The sequence below is a fragment of the Gracilinanus agilis genome, chromosome 4 (genome assembly GCF_016433145.1).
Source record: "Gracilinanus agilis isolate LMUSP501 chromosome 4, AgileGrace, whole genome shotgun sequence".
In the NCBI taxonomy this organism is placed as follows: domain Eukaryota; kingdom Metazoa; phylum Chordata; class Mammalia; order Didelphimorphia; family Didelphidae; genus Gracilinanus; species Gracilinanus agilis.
Window position 1 is genome coordinate 439,522,296 of NC_058133.1, and position 22,274 is coordinate 439,544,569.

At 41.5% G+C, this 22,274-nt stretch overlaps 1 protein-coding gene across 1 annotated transcript in view; it reads right to left on the reverse strand.

Moving 5' to 3' along the window:
- Positions 1-22,274, reverse strand: part of BCAR3 (BCAR3 adaptor protein, NSP family member) — a 157,193-nt gene that overhangs the window by 121,409 nt on the left and 13,510 nt on the right. Inside the window, exon 2 of the mRNA XM_044672004.1 lies at positions 19,488-19,815. Within this exon, the coding sequence (XP_044527939.1) occupies positions 19,488-19,804 (317 nt within the window). The 5' untranslated portion in view covers positions 19,805-19,815. The remainder of the gene's footprint in view (positions 1-19,487; positions 19,816-22,274) is intronic.

Consider the following 22,274-nt stretch of genomic DNA (forward strand, 5'->3'; position numbering starts at 1 on the left):
ATGGGAATAGGGGATTGGATTTGAAGACCTCTTAAGTCCCTTTCACCTCTAAATCTATTATCCTATGACCATAGAAACCGAATTATCACTCATTTTTAGTTATGGTCTAATGAGATTATTTTCATGCAGTTGGTTTTACCAAAAAAAAAAAAGGATAAACAGAACCTCTTCTGAGTCTCAAGGCAAAGAACTGGAAATTGATGGGGAATGACTAAACAAATTAGGATATATGATTATGATGCTATACTACTCTGCCATAAAAAAGATGCATATTAATTTTTTCTAAGCTTGGAAAGGCTACATGAGATAATGAAGAGTGAAGCAAGTAGTGTCAAGAGAACCTTATATACAGCTACAGATTAAAATAGTTGAAGAATAATCTGTGAATGTTCATCTCCAGAGAAGGAACTGAAAAATGGAAATGCAAAAGACATAATCTCCATATGCACGATCTCTTGGCTGGATGATGCCTGCGATGTTGTGGGGAGAAGAGGGAAGGGCTGGGATACACAGAAAGCAACTCAATTAATAAATCTTATTTTTAATGAAATTGGTCTGGTACTGGCTAAGAAATAGAATGGTAGATCAATGGAATAGATTAGATATATAATATACAGGAATAATTGACCTTAGCAACCCAGTGTTTGATAAACTCAAAGATCCCAGCTTTTGGAATAAGAACTCACTATTTAACCAAACTGCTGGGAAAACTGGAAAACAGTACAGCGGGAAACTAGGTATGAACTAAGATAAGGTCAAAATGGGTATATGATTTAGATATAAAGCGATATACCATAACTAAATTAGGAGAACACAGAATATTTGAAGGGAAGAATTTATGACCAAACAAGACATAGAGAGTATTATAAGATGTAAAATGAATAATTTTGATTTTATTAACTTAAAAGGATTTTGTAGGGGCATCTGGGTCGCTCAGTAAATTGAGAGCCAAGCCTAGAGATGGGAGGTCCTAAGTTCAAATATAGCCTCAGACACTTCCTAGCTGTGTGCCCTTGGATAAGTCATTTAACCCCCATTGCCTAGCCCTTACCATTCTTCTGCCCTGGAATCAATATATAGTATTGATTCTAAGGTGGAAGGTAAGAGTTTAAAAAAAAAAAAAAAAGCTTTTGTACAAATAAAACTAATGTAACTAAGACTAGAAAGGAAACAACAAAATGGGGGCAAAATATTTGTAACATTTCTGATAATGATCTAATTTCTCAAATCTATAAAGAACTAAAACAAATTTGTGAGATTACAAGCCATTGCCCAATTGATCAATGGTCAAAGAATATGAAGAAGCAATTTTCAGATAAAAAAAATCAAAGTTAGCAATAATCACATGAAAAAATGTTCTAAATTACTCCTGATTAGAGAAATATAAAATTAAAACAATGAAGGGGACAGCTGGGTAGCTCAGTGGATTGAGAGCCAGGCCTAGAGACAGGAGGTCCTAGGTTCAAATCTGGCCTCAGATACTTCCCAGCTGTGTGACCCTGGGCAAGTCACTTGGCCCCCATTGCCTACCCTTACCACTCTTCTGCCTTGGAGCCAATACACAGTATTGACTCCAAGATGGAAGGTAAGGGTTTAAAAAAAATTAAAACAATGCTGAGGTATCACCTTATACCTATCAAACTGGCCAATATGACAGGAAAAAAAAGGAAAGGAAAAATGTTGGAGGGGATAGAAATGGGACACTAATGCATTGTTAGTGGAGTTGTGAATTGATGCAACCATTCTAAAGAGCAATTTGGAACTATGCCCAAGAGATATAAAACTGTGCATACCCTTTGATCCTTTAATACAACTACTTTGTCTGTATCCCAAAGAGATAATAAAAAAGCAGGACGGACCTACTTTTACAAAAATACTTATAGTAGCTCTTTTTGTGGTTGCAAAGAATTGGATGTCCATCAGTTGGGGAATGGCTGAACAAATTGTGGGACATGTTGGTGATGGAATACTATTATACCATAAGAAATGATCAGCAAGACGATCTCAGAAAAAGCTGAAAAGATCTGCAGGAATTAATGCAGAGCGAAGTAGAGCTAGGAGAACATTGTACACAGTAACAGCAATATTGTACGATGATTGACTAAAAACTTGGCTACTCTCAGCAATGCGACTGGGACAATCCTGAAAGACTTATGATTGGAAATACTATCCACTTCCAGAGAAAATGCTAGGATAGGAGTCTGATGGAGGTGGAGCAAAGCATATTAATCTTTCCCATCAGTATATTTATGGTTTTATTTTGGGGTTCTGGTTTTGTACAAGTGTGCTCCTATAGCAATGACCACTATGGAAGTGTTTTTCAGGATTATAAAAATTTAATTTAATTTAAAAAGAAATAAAAATGAAATTGAACTCCTTGGATTGCTTTCAAATCATTTCCTTTTTTTTTTTTTTAACAGTTAAGATGTGAATCTGTTGTTCGAATCACCAGGAAGGGAAGTAGGCACAGCTAGAGTTTATTGTATTCTCTTTTCTTGGAGGAGAAAAGGGGAGAAAGGAGGTGCTTGAAATGAGGCTGGATCTAGATGAACAAACAGCAGGACTGTAGAGAGTGACTTCATCACAGAAAGATGGCAGGGAGATAGTTGGATTAACAAATGTGTCAATGGAGCAAGGAAATTGTTCCCAAGTTTTGTAACATTGTAAAAGGCCAGGGGAAAACACATAAAGGAGTCTAATAAAGAGTTATTTTATAGCTCTAGGAGGAAGTTAAAGGGCACACAAGCCTGCACTTATTTCAAATGTGTTCTAGCTCCAAGGGCACTGAAATAATAAGGCTGCCAGATGTGGACTTTAAAAAAGGGAAAAAGAAACAAAAACTGCTTTTCACAACTCAGATTATAAAACAAGTGAGAGGGGCAGCAAGATAGCACAGTGAATAGAATGCTAGGTCTGGAGTGAGGAGGACCCTGGTTAATATCTAGCCAACGATGAGCAAATCATTTAGCCCCAATTACCTGACCCTTGCCGTTCTTCGGTCTTAAAACCGATAACTAAGTAGATGTAGGACCCTGGATGAGTCACTTGACCCCTACTGCCTAGCCCTTACCACTTTTCTGCCTTAGAACCAATACACAGTATTTATTCTAAGATGGAAGGTAAGGGCACTAAAAATAAATAGGGGAGAACCAAGTGGCTCAGTGGATTGAAGAGCCAGGCCTACAAACAGGAGGTCCTGGGTTCAAATATGACCTCAGACACTTCCTAGTTGTTTGTGACCCTGGGCAAGTCACTTAACCCCATTGCCTAACCCTTACAGCTCTTCTGCTTTGGAACCGATACAAAATGTTGACTCTAAGATAGAAGGTAAACATTTAACTTGCATTCTTTACATTTTCTCCATCACTTTCTAAAGGCTAAACAATCAACAAAAAAATCAAAACCCAATTTGTACCTTTTGCTAATTTCCAAGGTATAAATTTTCAGTGAGAATGCAATAATTGGCACATCCAACACACACACACAACACACACACACACCACACACCCCCACACACACACACCCTACTAAAAGGTGGAATAATACACATTTATTTGTGCAACATTGGAGAGTTTACAGGACATCATAGATAAGGAGCTACTTTAGAATCAGCAAGACCTGTATTCAAATTCTACCTTTGATGTACAGTCTGCATGACCAAGGGTGAGTCATTTTACTTCCCAGTTCCTGAGGCAGCCCTTTAAGGCTTTAAGTGACAAAGAAGCTGTCAGTTTGTACACACCAACAAAATCAGATCCATTCCCCTTTTCCAATTTTTAAAAAAAAATTAAAGGGAAGGGAATCAGCATTTATATGGCACCTATTATATGCCAAGCATTGTGCTAATCTCCTCTCCTCCCACCTCCCACCCCCTCTCATTCTCTCTCCTTTTCTAGTATCATTTTAAGACAGAAGGGTAGCAAAGGCTGGGCAACTGAGATAAAGTGACTTGCCCAGGGTCACACAGCTAGGAATTATTTGAGGTCACATTTGAACCCAGATCTCCTTAAGCCAGGTCTGGCACTCTTCCTAGGCTGAAGCTTCTGGAGCTTTCACTCCAATGGCATAGCTTCTGAGACCCAAGGACCAATCTCCATGCCAAGATGAGGAATAATCAGAAGACAACAATCAGGGAAGGATTAGGAATTTCTTTTAAACATTTTTTGATCTGGGGCTAGAGCACAGATAGGAGCCAATTAACCACCGGCCACTTTTTTTATTTTAATCTTCCATCTTAGAATCAATACTAAGTACAAATTCCAAGGCAGAAGAGTGGTAAGGGTTAGGCAATTAGAATGAAGTCACTTGCCCAGGGTGACATAGCTAGGAAATGTCTGAGGTCAATTTTTTTTTTTAACCTTCCATCTTAGAATCAATACTAAGTACAGGTTCCAAGACAGAAGAGTGGTAAGGGTTGGGCAATGGATGTTAAGTGACTTGCCCAGGGTCACATAGCCAGAAAGTGCCTGGGGCCAGATTTAAACCCAGGACCTCAGGGTCCAAGCCTAGCTCTTTATCTGTTAAGCCATTTAGCTGCCCCCTGAGGCCAGTTTTGAAACCAGGACCTCCAGCCTCCAGGCCTGGCACTCTCTCCACTAAGCCACCTAGCTCTCCCTACCCTGCCCCTCCTAAGATTTCAAGAAACGTCTTGAAAGCAGAAGACACTGCAATGGACCTTCACATTAAAAGGGCTGTAACTGGAATCTGCTATCACCCTCCTCAGACTGGGTTTCTCTAATTATGCAGAAGCAGGTGAGGTGACTGAAGGGAGTCTATATATAAACACAAAAAGAGATTATTCAGGAACAACAAAGCTCTGGTGGCTGATAAAGAGTCAGGCAGGTCACAGGTTAACCAGTCCTTAGTCCAAAGTCTAGTGAGGGTGGAAAGTGAGTCTCTTCTCGGAATTTTATTCTGTCCAATTGAATAGAAAAAGGGATGAGAAAACTGGCATATCAAGGCCAGTGTGCCTTTTGCCCAACACACAGGGCCTGGCATCAGTGAATAGCAAACTTTCAGGCCATCTGAGGCCAAATACAGACCTTTTATAGGTGAAGATTGCTCCCTGTGGCTGCTATCGACCGACCAGTTCCCCCTTTTTAAAGTGGGGGGTGTGCGTGTGCCTGTAAAAGCTGACCTTTAGGTATCTGCTGCACTGCAAACTCAAAAGCATCATGCAAATGTTGAGTCTGTTAAATTGAATGAGCAATGCAACAGTCCCTAAAGCACAAGGAAAAGGTTCTGATTGCTCCATCCCATTTATGTAGAAATATCTCCAGCGATGGTGGCAGCCCCAGGGTAGCTAGGTGTCGAGGTGGATAGAGTGCCAGGCTGGAATCAGGAAGACTTGAATTCAAAACCCAGTAGCAGAAAAAAAAACGAAAAAAAAAAAACCCAGTAGCAGGCACTAGCTATAACCCTGAAAAAAAAATCACTTAACTCTGTTTGCCTCAGTTTCCTCATCTGCAAAATGAGCTGGAGAAGGAAATGGCAAACTACTCCAGTATCTTTGCCAAGAAAACCCCAAAAGGGCTTATGAAGAGTTAGACATGACTGAGAACAACCAAAAAACAATGGCAGTTCTTAGTGGATCCAATGCTGGATTGGGAGACAGGGAGAGCTGGGATCAAATCCTGCTCTAGACTTGTTAAAGATAAAAAACCTGGACGAGTCATTGAAGCCTGAGGACAGAGCTTCTTGCTGTTCATAGGCACTGTACAATTCTCCATCTTCCTTTTCCAGGCCTTTGCAGACTTTCCTCTGTCTGAATACTCTCTGAACCCTGTCTGAACCATGCCTCTGGACCACCAACTCCTCTATAGGCATCCTCCTTCCTTATTAGAAGGGAAGCTCCCTGAGGGCAAGGATTATTTTGCTCATGTGCCTCTTGTTTAGCACAGTGCCTGGCATATATAGTAGATGTTTAAGAAATGCTGCTTCCATGCAAGAATCCAGAGCAAGGCTGAGGGACTTATGAGAAAGAAAACTATCTACATTGAGAGGAAGAACTACAGGAGTGGAAACACAGAAGAAAAACAACTGCTTGGACACATGGGCTGATGGGGATATTATTGGGGATGTAGATACTAAATGAAAACTCTAATCCAACTTTCAATAATATGGGAATTAGGTCTTAATCAATGATACATGTAAAACCCAGTGGAATTGTGTGTTGGCTGGGGGGAGTTGGGGAGGGGGGGGTTGGGGGAGAGGGAAAGAACATGAAATATGGAGAAAATATTCCAAATTTAAAAAAAAAAATGCTGCTTCTCCCTTTCCCCTCATTCATTTATTCATCCAGTCAACCAGGGGTGAGAACTAGAACCCAGGTCCAGGACTCTGGCTGCTACACACTCTTCATTCTCAAATCTCTGCAGTCAAATTCCATTCAAAGCTAAGAAACTTTTGGCTCCACAAGGTTCGGGTGTAGTAATGCACCTTCTCATCATAGACAATTCATGGTCCACTCAAGCTTTTCCAGGGACATCTTGCTTCCTCTTTAGCCTCTAGGCATTCCCCAAACCCCAAAGCCATGAGTCCATGGTATCGTTCCTTCCACTTGCCCTTACTTTCACCCTTCAGCTCCTTCCATGAACAGGAAAGGTAAGATCCCATCTAGATCCAAGCCTGTGTTGCAGACCCAAATGGCTCTCCTCAAAGCCTCCAGAACTCAAACATGGCGGCATTTCCGAATTCCACGGCCACAAAATTTCTCATCCTCTTTGGAGACCAAGAGGCATCGATGATCGTGTTTCTCTAGTGTCTTCCCTCTCTCTTCCTTCCTTCCCATCTCTACAAACCTCTTCCCTACCCTAGAAAGGGACTTTCATTCCATCCTACCACCCCCTTCGCCTACCACCATCTGTCCCACCTCTCTCCTCACCTTCAGACAACCTTAGAGCACCTGACTATACACTTGCCTTTCTTTCATTCTTCCAGCACTAACAATCCATGTTCTTTTCCAACCATGGAAAACAAACTTTGCCCTTCCAGATTAGGACAGCAGAAGGAGGGCTGGATTTAGGAGAGGACCTTTAGCTCTAGCAAATGACTTCAACCACTCCAGGATTCAATGACTCAGAAACACAGTGCCTGGTCTGATGGGTGCAATAATAAAGGCTGTCGCCTCGCCTTGCCTAGCCTGGTAAAAGGGAGGCATGAATATCTATTGACCCTCCAGGGACCTTTCAGACTCCGAATCTAGGACCCCCGGCACTTGGATTCGCCAAATCTAAGCTCTTGATCTCTCAGACCCCATTTTCCTAACTTTATGGCAAACATTTAATGCTTTACCATTCGTCTTCTTCCAGAAAGTTTCTCCTACCAGGCTTCTAGTTGACAACATTTTTCTGGGTTTCTTTCTACTTCTCCGATTTCTCCTTTGGTCCTAAACCTCTATTTTTCACATCTGACCCTTCATGACCCTAATTTGGGGTTTTCTTAGCAGATGCTGGAGTCATCTGCCATTTCCTTCTCTGGCTGATTTTTACAGATGAGGAAAACTGAGGCAAATTAGGTTAAATGACTTGCTCAGGATCTGAGGTCAGATTTGAATTCAGGAAGTTGAGTCTTTCTGACCCCAGGACTGGTGCTCTATGCACGGTGCCACCTAGCTGCCCCCCATTAAATGCAGACATTATTGAAAGGTCTGTTATCCAGGTTATGTTCTTTCTCTCTCCATTCTGGAAATCTTTCATACTTTCAGGGGTCCTCTCTATAGGAATGATGCCCAGCTCTATGTTTCTTTCTTTTTTTTTTAAACCTTATAAAAAGTCCTAGAATTGATACAAAGTATTGATTCTAAGACAGAAAAGTGATAAAGGCTAGGCAATTGGGGTTAAGTGACTTAACCAGGGTCACACAGCTAGGTTTGCTAATTTCCCTTTCCCTTTTCCCCCACCATTAGGAGCAGTGGCATCTAGACTTCCAGAGATCAGAGATTTATTTGAACCACTCAAATTTGGGAGTTGCCTTGGGGCCAAACTAGACTCTTTTCCCTTCCAAATTTCTAACCACTCCCTAATCCAGTGAGTAATCTTCCAGGTGGTTTTCAGAAACTTTCACTGGATCCTAAAATCCCCTGAAGTTATTTCTTATAACTTTTTTATATTTTTATAGCATTTGTCATGCTAGTTCCCCATTTTTTTTCCAAACCTTTACCTTCTGTTTTAGAATTGATACAAAGTAAAAGTAGTACGGGATAGGCAATTGGGGTTAGGTGACTTGCCCAGGATCACACAGCTATGGGGTTACTGAGGTCAAATTTGAACCCACAACCTCCTGGCTTTTTTTTTAAAGCTCTTATCTCCGACCTCAGAATCAATACTGTGTATTGGTTCCAAGGCAGAAGAGTGGTAAGGGCTAAGCAATGGGGGTTAAGTGACTTGCCCAGGGTCCCATAGCTAGAAAGTGTCTTGAGGCTAAATCTGAACCCAGGACTTCCTGTCTCCAGGTCTGAATCTCAATCCACTGAGTCACCTAGCTGCCCCCTCTCACTCTCTTTTAAAGATTCATCAACCCCTTCCTCCCCTGCTTTGTCCTGGATTCTCTTCTCTAATACTCTTTAGAGGGATTTCCTCAGTTCCTATCAATTTGCTTTCCATCTCTATGCAGATAATTCCCAGATCTACATACCTAGCTTTCCTCTCTCTCCTGAGCTCAAGACCTGTATCTCTAAATGCCCATTTGAAAAATCTACCTGCTCATCCAAAACTGAATTCATTAATTCTTCCCTCCTAACTCAACCTTGTCTCTGAACTTCACTTTCCATTGAAGGCTCCACTACTCTTCCAATCAGTCATCTAGGTTTGCAACCTAGGCTTGATGTAATGCTCTCTCTCAGTGTCCCTCTATCTCAATATTCATTTAGTTAAGTTTCATTGATTAATAGGGGTAGCCAGGTGACACAATAGATAGAATGCTAGGTGGCCTGAAGTCAAGAAGACTCAGAGTTCAAATCTGGCCACAGACACCTTACTTACTGTGTGACCCTGGGCAAGTCACTTAACCCTGTTGGCTTGAGTTTCCTCATCTGTAAAATGAATTAGAGAAGAAAATAACAAACCACTCCAGGATCTTTGGCAAGAAAACCTCAAATGGGGTCAGGAAGAATCAGATAGGATTGAAAACTACTTGATTAAATACTATCTCTCACTGTCCTTCTAACCTCAAGATTCAATCAGTTACTTGATCTTATTAACGTCTTAATCCTTAACTTCTCTACTGAAACTACCCTAATCCAAAGATTTGTGATTTCTTGTCTAGTTTGACTCACACAAGAGCTTCCAAATTGGTCTTCCTGCATGCAATCTCTCCTCTTCAACATATCATCTACAAAATTGCCTAATTGATATTCTTAAAGCACGGGTCTTGTTCTATCACATACTTTGTTAGGAAACTTGCACAGGTTCCCTCTGCTTTTGGCTTAAACTCCTTTGGTATTAAAGCTCTGGCTCCATTCTATCTTTCCTGTTTTTATTACACATTATTGCCCTACACTCACACTCTAGTCCAGCCACACTGGCCTTTTCCCAGCCCCTGCCATTCCTCTCATATAATATTCAGTCTCCTGTCCCTGCACTGTGTGGTTTCCTCTCCCTTCCTTTCCTCTACTTCCTCTGTTCTTTCATCTTCATCTTAGCTCCTACACATGGGTTTCTGAACCAAAGTAGGGAAAATCACTCAACCACTCTGATTAGATCCCACTACAAATTTATATTATACAACCTCAAATGGGCACTCACTGCTGCTAGGCATTCCTGCTCTACCTCCCTTGTCAACTCTATCCCATGGTCCTATCCCAGCAGCTCTTCAAAATCTTTTCTTCTCTCCTTCAACCTCTCATGGATCCCACATTCCTCACTCTCTCAACTGAGAACTTTGCCTTGTGTTTTACAGAAAAAAAATGAGACCACTCACAAGCTCCCTCTGTTCCCCTCTTCCTCATTTCATTTTGCCCATGTCTTCTGCCACCCTCTCCTTCACTCCTGTCACACATGAGGAGGGGACCCTACCTCCTTACCAAAGGTAACTCTACCTGCCCGAATGATCCCATTGCATAAGCCTCCTCCAGCAGATTGCCTGTCATTTCCAATATCTACAATAAGTGACTCCACTTTCTCTCTTCCCATTCTCTTCTTAATCTTTTACAATCAGGTTTCCAATCTTATCACTGCACCAAAACTGCTCCCTCCAAGGTTACTGATCAATTCTTAGCCTGTAGGTGGATCTACCTGTCTCAAGTTTCTCCCACCTCCAATCCATCCTCCATTCAACCACCAAAGGGAATTTCTGAAAGCGCAGGTCAGACCATGTCATTCTCCTCCTCAATAAATTCCAGTGACTCTCCTTTGCTCCTAGAGCATATACAGAAATCCTCCTTTTCCTGTTCAAAACCCTTCGTGATCTGCCCCTTCCTACCTTTCCAGTCTTCTTAGACTCTCTGATCCAATGTCACTGGCTCCTTTGGCTGTTCCACAAACAAGATCCTCTTCTCTAGGCTCTGGGTGTTTCCTCCAACTGTCTAGAAGGCCTGGAATGCTCTCCCTCCTCATTTATGCCTACTGCCTCCTCTGGCTTCCTTTAAATAGGGACTAAATCTCATCTTCTACAGGAAGCCTCTCCCAAGGCTTCTTAAGCCTTTCCTTACGTTAACTATTTCCAATTTAATCTTTATATCTCTTTGCCCCTTTTTATACTTCAGTGCTTTTATACAGTGTCTGGCACATAGTAGGTGCTTAATAAATGGGGTTTTTTCCCCTTAAAACTTATCTTCTTGGATTGAAAGTCAGGTTCAGAAATGAGAGGTCCTGGGTTCAAATATAGTCCCAGACACTTTCTAGCCAAGTGACCCTGGGCAAGTTATTTAACCCTCATTTGCCTAGCCCTTACATGCTCTTCTGCCTTGGAAATAATATATAGTATTAATTCTAAGATAGAAGGTACAGGTTGGAAAAAAAACAACTCTTTACCTTTTGTCTTAGAATTGATACTCAATATATAGTATTGATTCTAATATGGAAGGTAAGGATTATCTTCTGTCTTAGGATCAATACCCAATACACAGTATTAATTATAAAATATAAGGTAAAGGTTTAAAAAACATTTCTGTCTTAGAATCAACACTCTCCTGTGTTCGAGTGGTAAGGGTTAGGCAGTGGAGGTTAAGTGACTTGCCCAGGGTCACACAGCTAGAAAGTGTCTGAGGCCACATTTGAACCCACATACTCCCAACTCTATCCACTAAGCCACCTAGCTGTCCAAAATCCTTGAGGGCATTTTTTTTTTGCACCCCTCCTCCAGCTGAGAAACCTTGCACACAGTAGGTGCTTAATAAGTGCTTGCTTGCTTGATTGATATACATTATATTTATCTGAATTTTTAGAATTGAAATATCTTAATATTTAGAGTTGAAAGAGACTTCAGAAGCCAGCTAGTCTAATTCCTTCATTTTATAAATGGAGTTACAGAGATGATTTGCCTGAGGTTACACAGGTAAATCAATTAAACAAGCATTTAATTGCCAGAAAGCACAGGGGAAACAAAGAAACACCCAAACAGTCCCTGCCTACAAGGAGTTCCTACTCTAATGGGGGAGGCAACAAGCATTTGACTATATATATTGACTATATACAAACAGACAAAACACAGGCTAAAAGGAAAGTAATCGGTGAGAGAAAGCCCTCTTAAGGCTGCTTCCTGCAGAAGATGGGATTTTAGCTGAGCCTTGAAGGAAGCAAGGAAAGCCATGAGGAAGAGGAAAGATGAGGAAGGAGAAGTTTTCAGGTACTGGAGATAGAAAACCCAATCAAAATATCTGAAGTGAGATTCTTGGGAGAGGAACAGAAAGGTCTCAGACACTTCCCAGCTGTGTGACCCTCAGCAAGTCATTTAACCTGAATTGCCCAGCCCTTATTGCACTTCTATCTTAGAACTGATGCTCAGTATCCATTCTAAGACAGAGGAGTTGTTTTTTTTTATTTAAAAAATATTTAATTTTTTAAAACCCCTACCTTCCTTCTTAGAATCAATACTGTATTGGTTCTAAGGCAGAAGAGCGGTAAGGGCTGGGCAATGGGGGTCAAGTGACTTGCCCAGGGTCACATAGTTGGGAAGTGTCTGAGGCCAGATTTGACTTCCTGTTTCTACACCTGGCTCTCAATTCACCAAACCACCCAGCTCCCTGACACAGGTTTAAAAAAATAAAATTTACTCCATTTGATCTTCACAACAACCCTGAGGGAAAGGTACTGTTATTATACCCATTTTACAGTTGAGGAAACTGAGGCAAATGGAGGTTAAATGAATTGCCCACGGTCACACTAAGAGTAAACATCTGAGATGGACTCAAGGTCCAACGCTAATTCCACTGAGCTACCTAGCTGCCATCTTGGATTCATTAGTTCCAAAATGGAACATCTTTCTGTGTATATGTTTATCTCACCCCTTTTAGAATGTAAAATATTTGGGAGGCAGCATTAATATAGAGGAAAGAATCTTAAGGTCAAATCTTGCCTCTGATTCTTACTGCCACCAGTGTGACCTTGGGCAAGTCACCTTCTTGGTCTCAGTTTTCTCATCTGTAAAATAAGTGGATGAATCTAGATCATCTCTAAAGTCCCTCCCAGCTCTACCGTTGCGATCCTTGAGAGTAAGGACTATCTCCAGTCTTGTGTTTGCATCCTCAGCATTTGGCACTTCCCCAATAAGGGGAGAATTGGGCAATCTCCAAGAGGAGGGGACCAATGAATGAGTGATCACATCCAGAGAAAAATGAAAGGATTTCATCCCTTGGCTACAGGGACACCAAAACGATGCAGGCAATAAAGGAGCAGGTTTCCTTTCCGCCCAAGGAAGCTCCCAGATCTGAGTGAAAATGCTTCCCAGGAAGGTAAGGGAATCAAAGGGATGAAAGCTCACGCCACGCCTGTGATGTTAAGAGGAAATCCTGCCTGCAAGCCTCCCAGAGTCTCCTCCTCAGTGCCCAGCGACATCTCCTTCAGAACTTCCAGGGGGGTGGAGGGCTCTGCTGTTCTGGCTTTGGCCAACATTCAAAACCACAAAAACAGGGAAAAGCAGCCAAAGGAAGGAGAAAGCCAAGAGACACAGGTTCCCCAAGGCAAAGACTGACTCCTGGCCCGAGATTCTTCTGGCCGGCACTCTGTGGGATGGCGCTGGTGTCCCGTGAAGTGGAAAGAGCTCTGGGCAGGCTGTGGGTACCGGCTGCAGCTCTTCCACAAAGAGCTTTGCGCCGTGCTCAGATGTTGTGCCAATATTCTCACAGGGGTTTCGATTTTAGAGTCTCTACATCATGTATGGGTGGGATGGCTCAGCTATTTAAACTGTGAGGTCAGGGGAGAAAAGACTCCTCCGTGTCACCAGCATTGCTGTTGTTTAATTTTTTCCCTTTTTTCTTTTTTAGGTTGGGAAGTGGGGTTTCATGAGCAAGGGAAGACTTCTTTCCCAGATACATACTGGCAGCCCCTCTGTAATTAGGGAACATAGATTCAAAATTGGGAAGGATTTGAGACATCTAATCAAACCGCACTTTACAGATGATGGAACTGAGGCTCAGAGTCCCACAAGTAGTAGCAGAGGAAAGATCTCTGACTTTACGGCCACATGGCTTTAGAGAGCTGCCTGGGTCAGGGAGGAGGTAAATTTGCCTAGCTGACCTTCCATCCACAAGGTCATTTTGCTACTTCCTGTCTTTCAGAGACAGCTATAGTACAGAGTCGGCCTTTCTACCAGGAAGGATCTGAGTTCAAATCCTACCCAGGAGACTCATTAGCTGAGAGATCAAAGGTGAGTTCCTTTTTCTATAAAGTAAGGATAATAGTACCTCTCATGACTATATAGCTGAGGCTCTGAAGTATTCATCGTGATAATATTTAATAAACACTTAATACATCTTATTAATATGAATTGTGAATGAATGAATGAATTGAACAAATAAATATTAATTAATGACAATAAGGATGGTGATTTTGCTGCACGGCACTGGGATAAAAGAATGGCCCTGAAATAAGGAAGCCCCAGGTTCTAGTCCTGCCTCTGAGATATACTATGAATTCATAGATCAACCATTAAACCTTCAGTGTCCTACCCCTCAACAATTCTCAAATACAAGGTTGCAAATGACTAGGTGTTAGCATTCCCAAAGAGAAGAAATCACAGACCTGCACAAAAATGTTATATTAATGATATAGATATCATTATGATATATAATGATAATAACGTTAATGAGACAGAGCTAGGTAGCTCAGTGGATAGAGCCCTGGTCTGGAATCAGGAAGACCTCAATTAAAATCTACACACTATTCCTAGCTGTGTGACCCTGGGCAAGTCACTTGACCCACACTGTCTAGCCCTTACCGCTCTTCTGCCTTAGAACCAATACTTAGTATTGATTCTAAGACGGAAGGTGAGGGTTTAGAAAAAAAATTTATATACTTCTCTATTGAAAATATTAATAATATGGAAATAGGTCTTGATCAATGACACATGTAAAACCCAGTGGAATTGCTTGTTGGCTCCGGGAGGGGGAAGAGAAAGAGCATGAATCATGTAACTATGGAAAAATGCTCTAAATTAATTAATTAATTAAATTTTTAAGAATAAAAATAAAATAAAATCTGCACACTTAAGTATAGCTGTGTGACCCTAGACAGCTAGGTGGCACAGTGGAGAGAGTGCCGAGGTTTGAAGTCAGGTAGATTTAATCTTTCTGAGTTCATATCTGGCCTCAGATATTTACTAGATGTATGACCCTGGGCAAGTCATTTTACCTTGTTTGCCTCCATTTCCTAATCTATGAAATGAGCTGGAGAGAAGGAATGACAAACCACTCTGGTATCTTTGCTAAGAAAACCCCAAATTTGGTCATGAGGAGTCATGATTAAAAACAAACTGAACAGCACCCTCAAGGAGCCCGGACGAGTCACTTGACCTGCTTACCTCAGTTTCCTCATCTGTAAAATGTGCCCATGGCATCTGTTGTTTGGATCCAATAAAAATATTTTAAAGTACTATATAAAAATGCTGGCTATTATGATGACCGGCTGATCCTTGCCATAGTCTTATGGGAAAAGGGAGGACCCTGTGACTGAGTCACTAGACTAGAAGGCATTTATTTCTCAGGCATTTTCTGAGAAGGGCATAAGGCACTTTCTGCAGAATCTGCTTCCTCCTCCTCCTCCTCCCCACCCTCCAGCTACAAATGGGCCAGGACCCAATCTGATTCTGCCTATGGTGAAGGATTTCAGATCTGCTCTCTTGGCAGGCCACTGCCAACTCAAATAAAAATCCCCAACAGCAAGAAATGACAGAAAGATTGACAGGTCCCTCGAGATCTGAAAGGACCAAAAACAAACCACCTTGTCCTGGGCGGTCTGGTCCAGAAGGGCTCCTCTCACCCTGGAGAAGAGAGGAGGGCGAGAACCTCTTTAGCTCATCTATAAAAATAAAAGTAATGTCATACGTGTCCTGTGCTTATTAAGAAGATTGACAACAAGAAAGTTTCTGCTGCATTTTGAATTCTTCTGAATTAAGAAATCAGGAATTGGGACAGCTAGGTGTCTCAGGAACTAGAGAGTCAGGTCTGGGTTCAAATTTGGCCATAGATACTTCCTAGCTAGGTGACCCTAGGCAAGTCACTTAAGCCCAATTGTCCTGGCCTTATTGCTCTCCTGAGTTGGAACCATTACTTAGTATTGATTCTAAGACAGAAGATAAGAGTTTAAAAATTTAAGGAAAAAAAAGAGAAGGGAGGGAGGCAGAGAGACAAATATGATCATATAACTTCAGAAAACTTATATAGAAATTTATTACATGGGGGCAGCTGGGTAGCTCAGTGGATTGAGAGTCAGGCCTAGAGATGGGAGGTCCTAGGTTCAAATCTGGCCTCAGACACTTCCCGGCTGTGTGACCCTGGGCAAGTCACTTGACCCCCATTGCCCACCCTTACCACTCTTCCACCTAGGAGCCAATACATAGAAGGGTAAAAAAATAATAAAAAAAAAATTTATTACATGTATCTGGTAAAAAAATACAAAAATTTTTTAAAGTCAAGTTACATAAGTGTGTTGATTTTATGAATAAATGTGTGTACATTCCTTGAAGTATAACTTTATACATGTCCTCAACATGGTACTAGCGATCATAGATCAGTGATGGTGAACCTATGGCACAGGTGCCTAAGATGGCACAAAGAGCACTCTCTTTGGGCACGTGCGCCACCCTCCTCCCACCCAACCCACCCCCAGAGTTCATTACTAGAAAGGCAGAGGGACTCAGGCAGAGCTGCTCCCTTCCCCCTCCTCATGTGCCAGATAACATTTTTTCATTTCGCCCACTCCTCTGCCCAGCAGCCCAATGGGAGTGCTTCCTCCCTCCTCCCTCCCCTGCCTGGGGGGAAGGAGGGGAGCCAGGGGTGAGGTCAGGGGAGGTGGGGGCGCAGCAGTCTCTGGAGAGAGGGGGTAGGACCTGGCACTCGGTCTCTAAAAGGTTCACCATCACGGTCACAGATCATCAAATCTGGAGCTACAAGAGAAGTCAGAATCTACCCAGTCCAACCCCATCTCCTTCACTGTACAGATGAGAAAACTGAGGCTCAGGGAGTTTAAGGGACTTGCCCAAGGGAGTTAAGAAGCAGGACTGGGATTTGAACACTAATACTTTGACTCTAGCCAATCAGCATTCTTTTGCATATCAAACAAATGCAAATTATTATACAGTTTTCCAATCATTGCTTTATGACATATTATAGACAAACACATTCAAACTAATCTTTCTGAATTGCAAACCTCTCTTACCCATTCAGTGAGTCCTGGTGGCTCCCTATTACCTCCACGATCAAACATAAAATCCTGTCATTTAAAGCTCTTCATATCCTGGCCCCCTTCTACATTTCCAGGTATCATCATCATCATCATCATCATCATCATCATCATCATTATAGTAACCCTTACTTCTGTTTTAAAATCAGCATTAAGTATCAGTTCCAAAGCAGAAGAGCAGTAAGGGCTAAGCAACAGAGGTTAAGTGACTTGCCCAGGATCACATAGTTAGGAGGTATCTGAGCCAAGATTTGAATCCAGGACCTCCCATCTCCAGCTCTCAAATCCACTGAGCCACCTAGCTGCCCCTCTAGGTATCTAATATATTACTCCCTTCCATGGACTCTCTCTCTCTCTCTTTTTTTTTTTTTTTAAACCCTTACCTTCCATCTTGGAGTCAATACTGTGTATTGGCTCCAAGGCAGAGTAGTAAGGGTGGGCAATGGGGGTCAAGTGACTTGCCCAGGGTCACACAGCCGGAAAGTGTCTGAGGTCAGATTTGAACCTAGGGCCTCCCATCTCTAGACCTGGCTCTCCATCCACTGAGCTACCCAGCTGCCCCCTTCTTCCATGGACTCTTAAGATCCTATGACACTGACATCCTTGCTGTTCCTCACACAAGACACTCTATCTCCCAACTCCAGGCATTTTTTCTGGCAGCCTCCCAGGCTTAGAATTCTCTCCCCACTCTACCCCTCAGCTTCCCTGGATTCCTACAAGTCCCAGCTAAAATCCCAAGTTCTAAAAGAAATCCTCCCCAATACCTTATAATACGAATGCTTTCCCTCTGTGGATTACCCTAGCTTATGCTGTACGTAGCTCGTTTGTACATATCCAAGTTGTCTTCCCCAATAGATTGAGAACTCCTTGAGAGCAGGGATTGTTGATGTCTTTTTTTGGTAGGCTGGCTAACTAACTACTGATGTTAATGTTTATCTTGATTACAACATGGCGGCCAAAAATCCAAGCCTTGATACTTATCAAGTTTAAAGTGAAACGTCTCACACACACACACACACACACACACACACACACACACACACACACAAACATACACGCACACACACACACGCACACACACACACACGCACACACACACACACACACTCCAAAGATCCTGGACTTCAAACCAGGGACTCGTACCCACCCTCAGAAGGACGTCTCTTCAGCACGGAATGCTGACCTCTGCCCATGACGGTTTTGGAGCCAAAGCTTTGAACTCCAGGCAGGATGACGGTGTGGACCTTGAGTGTTTATTAAGGACTTCCTCAAGATAGAAAGATAGTTTAACTGCCATTTCCCCTAAAAGAGTTGGCATTGCGCCCGGGTATTAGAACCTCGAGTGATGGAGGTACAATGGTCAGAGAAGCAGGGAGTTCTCCATATCCATCTGCTGGATTCTGACCCAGCATCAGCTCTCATGTCTGGGACCATCCCAAGATGGCTGGTTCCAGCTGTGGATCTTTTGCCTTTGTTAACTTTCTGTTCAAAGACAGACACAAACTGGGGCAAAGTGAAGTCCGCACAACCAGGAAGACAATATCCACAATAAGTACGAGAGCATAAACAGAGCAACAATAATTATAAATATTCCTAATATTTATATTATAATATAATAATATATAAATATAAACAAAATAAAAAATAAAAAGAAATTTAAAAAATAAATATAAAAATAAATCAAAACTAAACCCTATATAATTATGACCAAACCTGTCTCTGAGGAAGAGGTAGGAGAGTATACTTCTCTTCTTTGCAGACATGGGGGACTCTGGGTGTAGAATATATAATATTTCACATGAAAAATATATACTCTATGGAATATGGACAGCTAGGTGTTAAAGTTGGATAGAGTACCGGCTCTGGAGTCGGGAAGATCTGAGTTCAAATTTGGCCTTAGACACTTACTAGCAGTGTGCCCCGGGTGAAGTCACTTAACTCTGTCTCAGTCTCCTCATCTATAAAGTTACTTGGAAAAGGAAATGGCACTCTAGGACCCTTGCCAAGAAAACCCCAAAAAGGGTTCATGAAAAATAAAGCCATAACTGAAATGACTAAACAATATTGAGTATCATTATATTAACTAGAATATAATTATACACATTCCATATAACACATAATAATGGGCATTTAGTATCAGATATCTGGTTGCTGAGCAGCTTTGGCTTTTGGCATCTGGCACAAAGAAAGGACTCACAGCTTGACTTAAAACCACACAAGAACCAATCTGGGGGATCCTCACGTTGATGGTGGTCAAACTGAACGGGAATTATCTGGAATATAAAGTGACGACAGAGACACACCGAGATAGATGAGTCTTTTTTGGTTGTTTATTTCCTTTTAGAGGGACTTGAGAAGAGAAACTGCCTAGTAACAAGTTCCTGAGGAGCATCTCGGGGGTTCGGTGGAGAGGACCCCAGACTTAGAGTCAGGAAGATTGTGGGTTCCCATCTGCCCTCAGACACTTCTTAGCTGTAGGATCCTGAGCAAGTCATTTACCCCAACTGTCTAACCCTTACCCTTCCTCTTTCTTGGAATGGACACAGTATTGAGTCTAAGACAGAACGTACAGGAGTAAATTTTTGTCTTTCTTTTTTTCAGTTCTTGAGACCAATAAGTGTGAATTTGAACACCCCGAATAAAAGGAATTACCTGAAGGCAGACTTTTCGCCCCGCCAGTCTTGCAGTGGGCTTTCCTCTATCGCATCTTGGACGAGGGGGGAGTTCTGCCGTAGGGTCTTGGAGTGAGGGAACGTTCCCAAAGGACTGAAAGCATCAGAAGCCCTCATAGGAAGGGCTCCTTTCTTCTTCCTCGGGAGGGTCCCGTGGATAGACACATCCTGGTAGGCATCGGGGCGAGGTTCAGCAAGGGGGGACTTGCTACTCAAAAGGTCCATGGAAGAAGCCAGGGGGAACTGATGATTCACCTGCATGTTTCTGGGAAGACTTGCAAATTTTCCGGCAGCCATAATTCTCAGACCTAAGGAGAATGGAAAAGGGGAAAGCTGAGGTCAATGCACGTCTGGACTTCCTGTGCACAAAAGGAAAAGAGCTCTGCCATTTCACAGAATCTTAGATTTTAGGGCTGGGAGGAACCTTAGAGGTCATCTCGTCTAACGCCCTCATTTCAGAGATGAGAAAACGGACAAAGTGACCCCTCTTTGTGGATGATATGATGGGAAAATCTAGAGAATCTTAAGAGAATTAAACCAAATAACTAACAGAAAGAATTAACCTTAGCAAAATTAAGAACCCAAAATAAGCCCACATAAATTATCAGCATTTCTATTTACCACCAACAAAGTCCAACAGAAAGAGATAAAAAAATGAAATTCTATTCAACATAACTCTAGACAAAATAAAACATGGGGGGGACATACCTACCAAGACAAAGCCAGCAACTATAAGAGCAGAATTGTTAAAATACTCTCTTCACACAAATAAAGTCAAACCTAAACAATTGGAAAAACATTAATTGTTCATGGACAGGCCAAGCCAATATAGTGAAAATGACAATCCTACCTAAATTAATTTACCTATTTAGTGTCATACCATCAAACTACCCCAAAATTATTTCATGGAAAAAATAACAAAAGAATATATCTGGTAGAACAAAAGGCCAAGAATGTCAAAGGAATTAATTAAAAAAAAAAAAGGGAAAGAAGGAGATCTACCTATACATGATCTAAATACTACTAATAAAGTAGATCATCGGGATAATCTGGTATGGGCAAAGAAAGAGGGTAGTGAATCAGTGGAATAGATTAGGTCATCAAACATGGCAGTTAACCATAGCAGCTTAGTATGTTTGATAAATCCAAAGATCTCAGCTTTTGGGGAAAGAACTCACTTTGGCAAAAAATTGTTGGGAAAACTGGAAAAGCATATGGCAGAAACTAGGCAAAGATCAACATCTCACACCGTGCACCAGGATAAAGTCAAAATAGATACTTGTTAGGGGCAGCTGGGTGGCTCAGTGGATTAAGAGCCAGGCCTAGAGAGGGAGGTCCTAGGTTCAAATCTGGCCTCAGACACTTCTTAGCTGTGTGACTCTGGGTAAGTCACTTAACCCCCATTGCCTAGCCCTTACCATTCATCTGCCTTGGAACCAATACACGGTATTGACTCCAAAGATGGAAGGTAAGGGTTTAAAAAAAAAATGATACTTGTTCTAGAAATAAAGAGTAATACCATAAACAAATTAAGGGCACATGGAAAAGTTTACTTGGACTTACAAATAAGGGAAGAATTTACAACCCAACAAGTCATAGAGAACATTATAAAAAAATGAAGTGGATCATTTTTATGACATTAAATTAAAAAGGTTTGTATAAACAAAGATGAGGAAACTGAGGCAAACAGAGTCTAAGTCACTTGCCCAGGTTACACAGTCTCTGAGGCAGTGGTTGAACTCAGGATTTTCTGACTCCAAGTCAGAACCCTATCCATAATAATATCAAATAAAATATTTTAGACCAATTTTCCAGCTTAATTATAGCTAATATTTTTAATTATTTAAAATTCATTTTATTTATATTTTATATTACACATATAATATAAATATGACATTTTATTTATTTTATTTTTATAGTTTTAATATATCATTTGACACATTTATTTATATTTATTATATTTTTATATTTGTCATATATTTTATATTTACAATATGGTATATCATATTATACTTATATAAAATAATTTATTGTTTTTATATATTTATATTTTGTTAAAATAAAATTTTAAATTAAATGTTAAAAAGAGAAGAAATGAATAAGTAAGAACTCATCTCTACCCCTACGTTTTCTATCTCCTTTATTTTCTTACAGAAGAGTTCTCTTAAGTAAAGGCAGCATAATACAGTAAGCAAAAAGCTAGATGTGATGTCAGCAAGGTGCGCGTTTAAGTCCACCTTTTGACTTATACTGGCTTTGTGACTCCTGGCAAGTCATTAAAGCAGAAGAGATCCATAACTGGAAATGTTGTTACCCGGGTCAAAAAGTGCTCTGGAATAAGTCTAGGAGGAAGCAGTGACACAGAGGCTATTGTGGCCAGACCACTGGTGCGGACACCCACAAGTCGTGGTGCCAGGGGACACGGGGCAGTCTGGCTCTTTTCCCTGAAGGGAAGGGGCAGCACAAGAGAAGGATGAAGAAAGGGCCAGCGGGGCACAATCGTGAACCTGAGGTTCAAGCAAAGTGGAAACTACTGGGAGACGCACATCCCCTAGGAAGGAAGCCTATCCCAGGAGGAAGATCATTGCAGCTCTATCTCCAAGTCCAGTTTCCCCATCCATAAGATGGGTACAGCAATAGCTCTACTACTTGGTGTCAAGCCAAGGGAGTTCCTATAGGGAAGGGGCTTTACAAACATTAAGGATTCTCTAAATGTCATTTATCATTAGCTGAACAGTAAGCAGGCAGCAGAACCTCCAGTGATCAG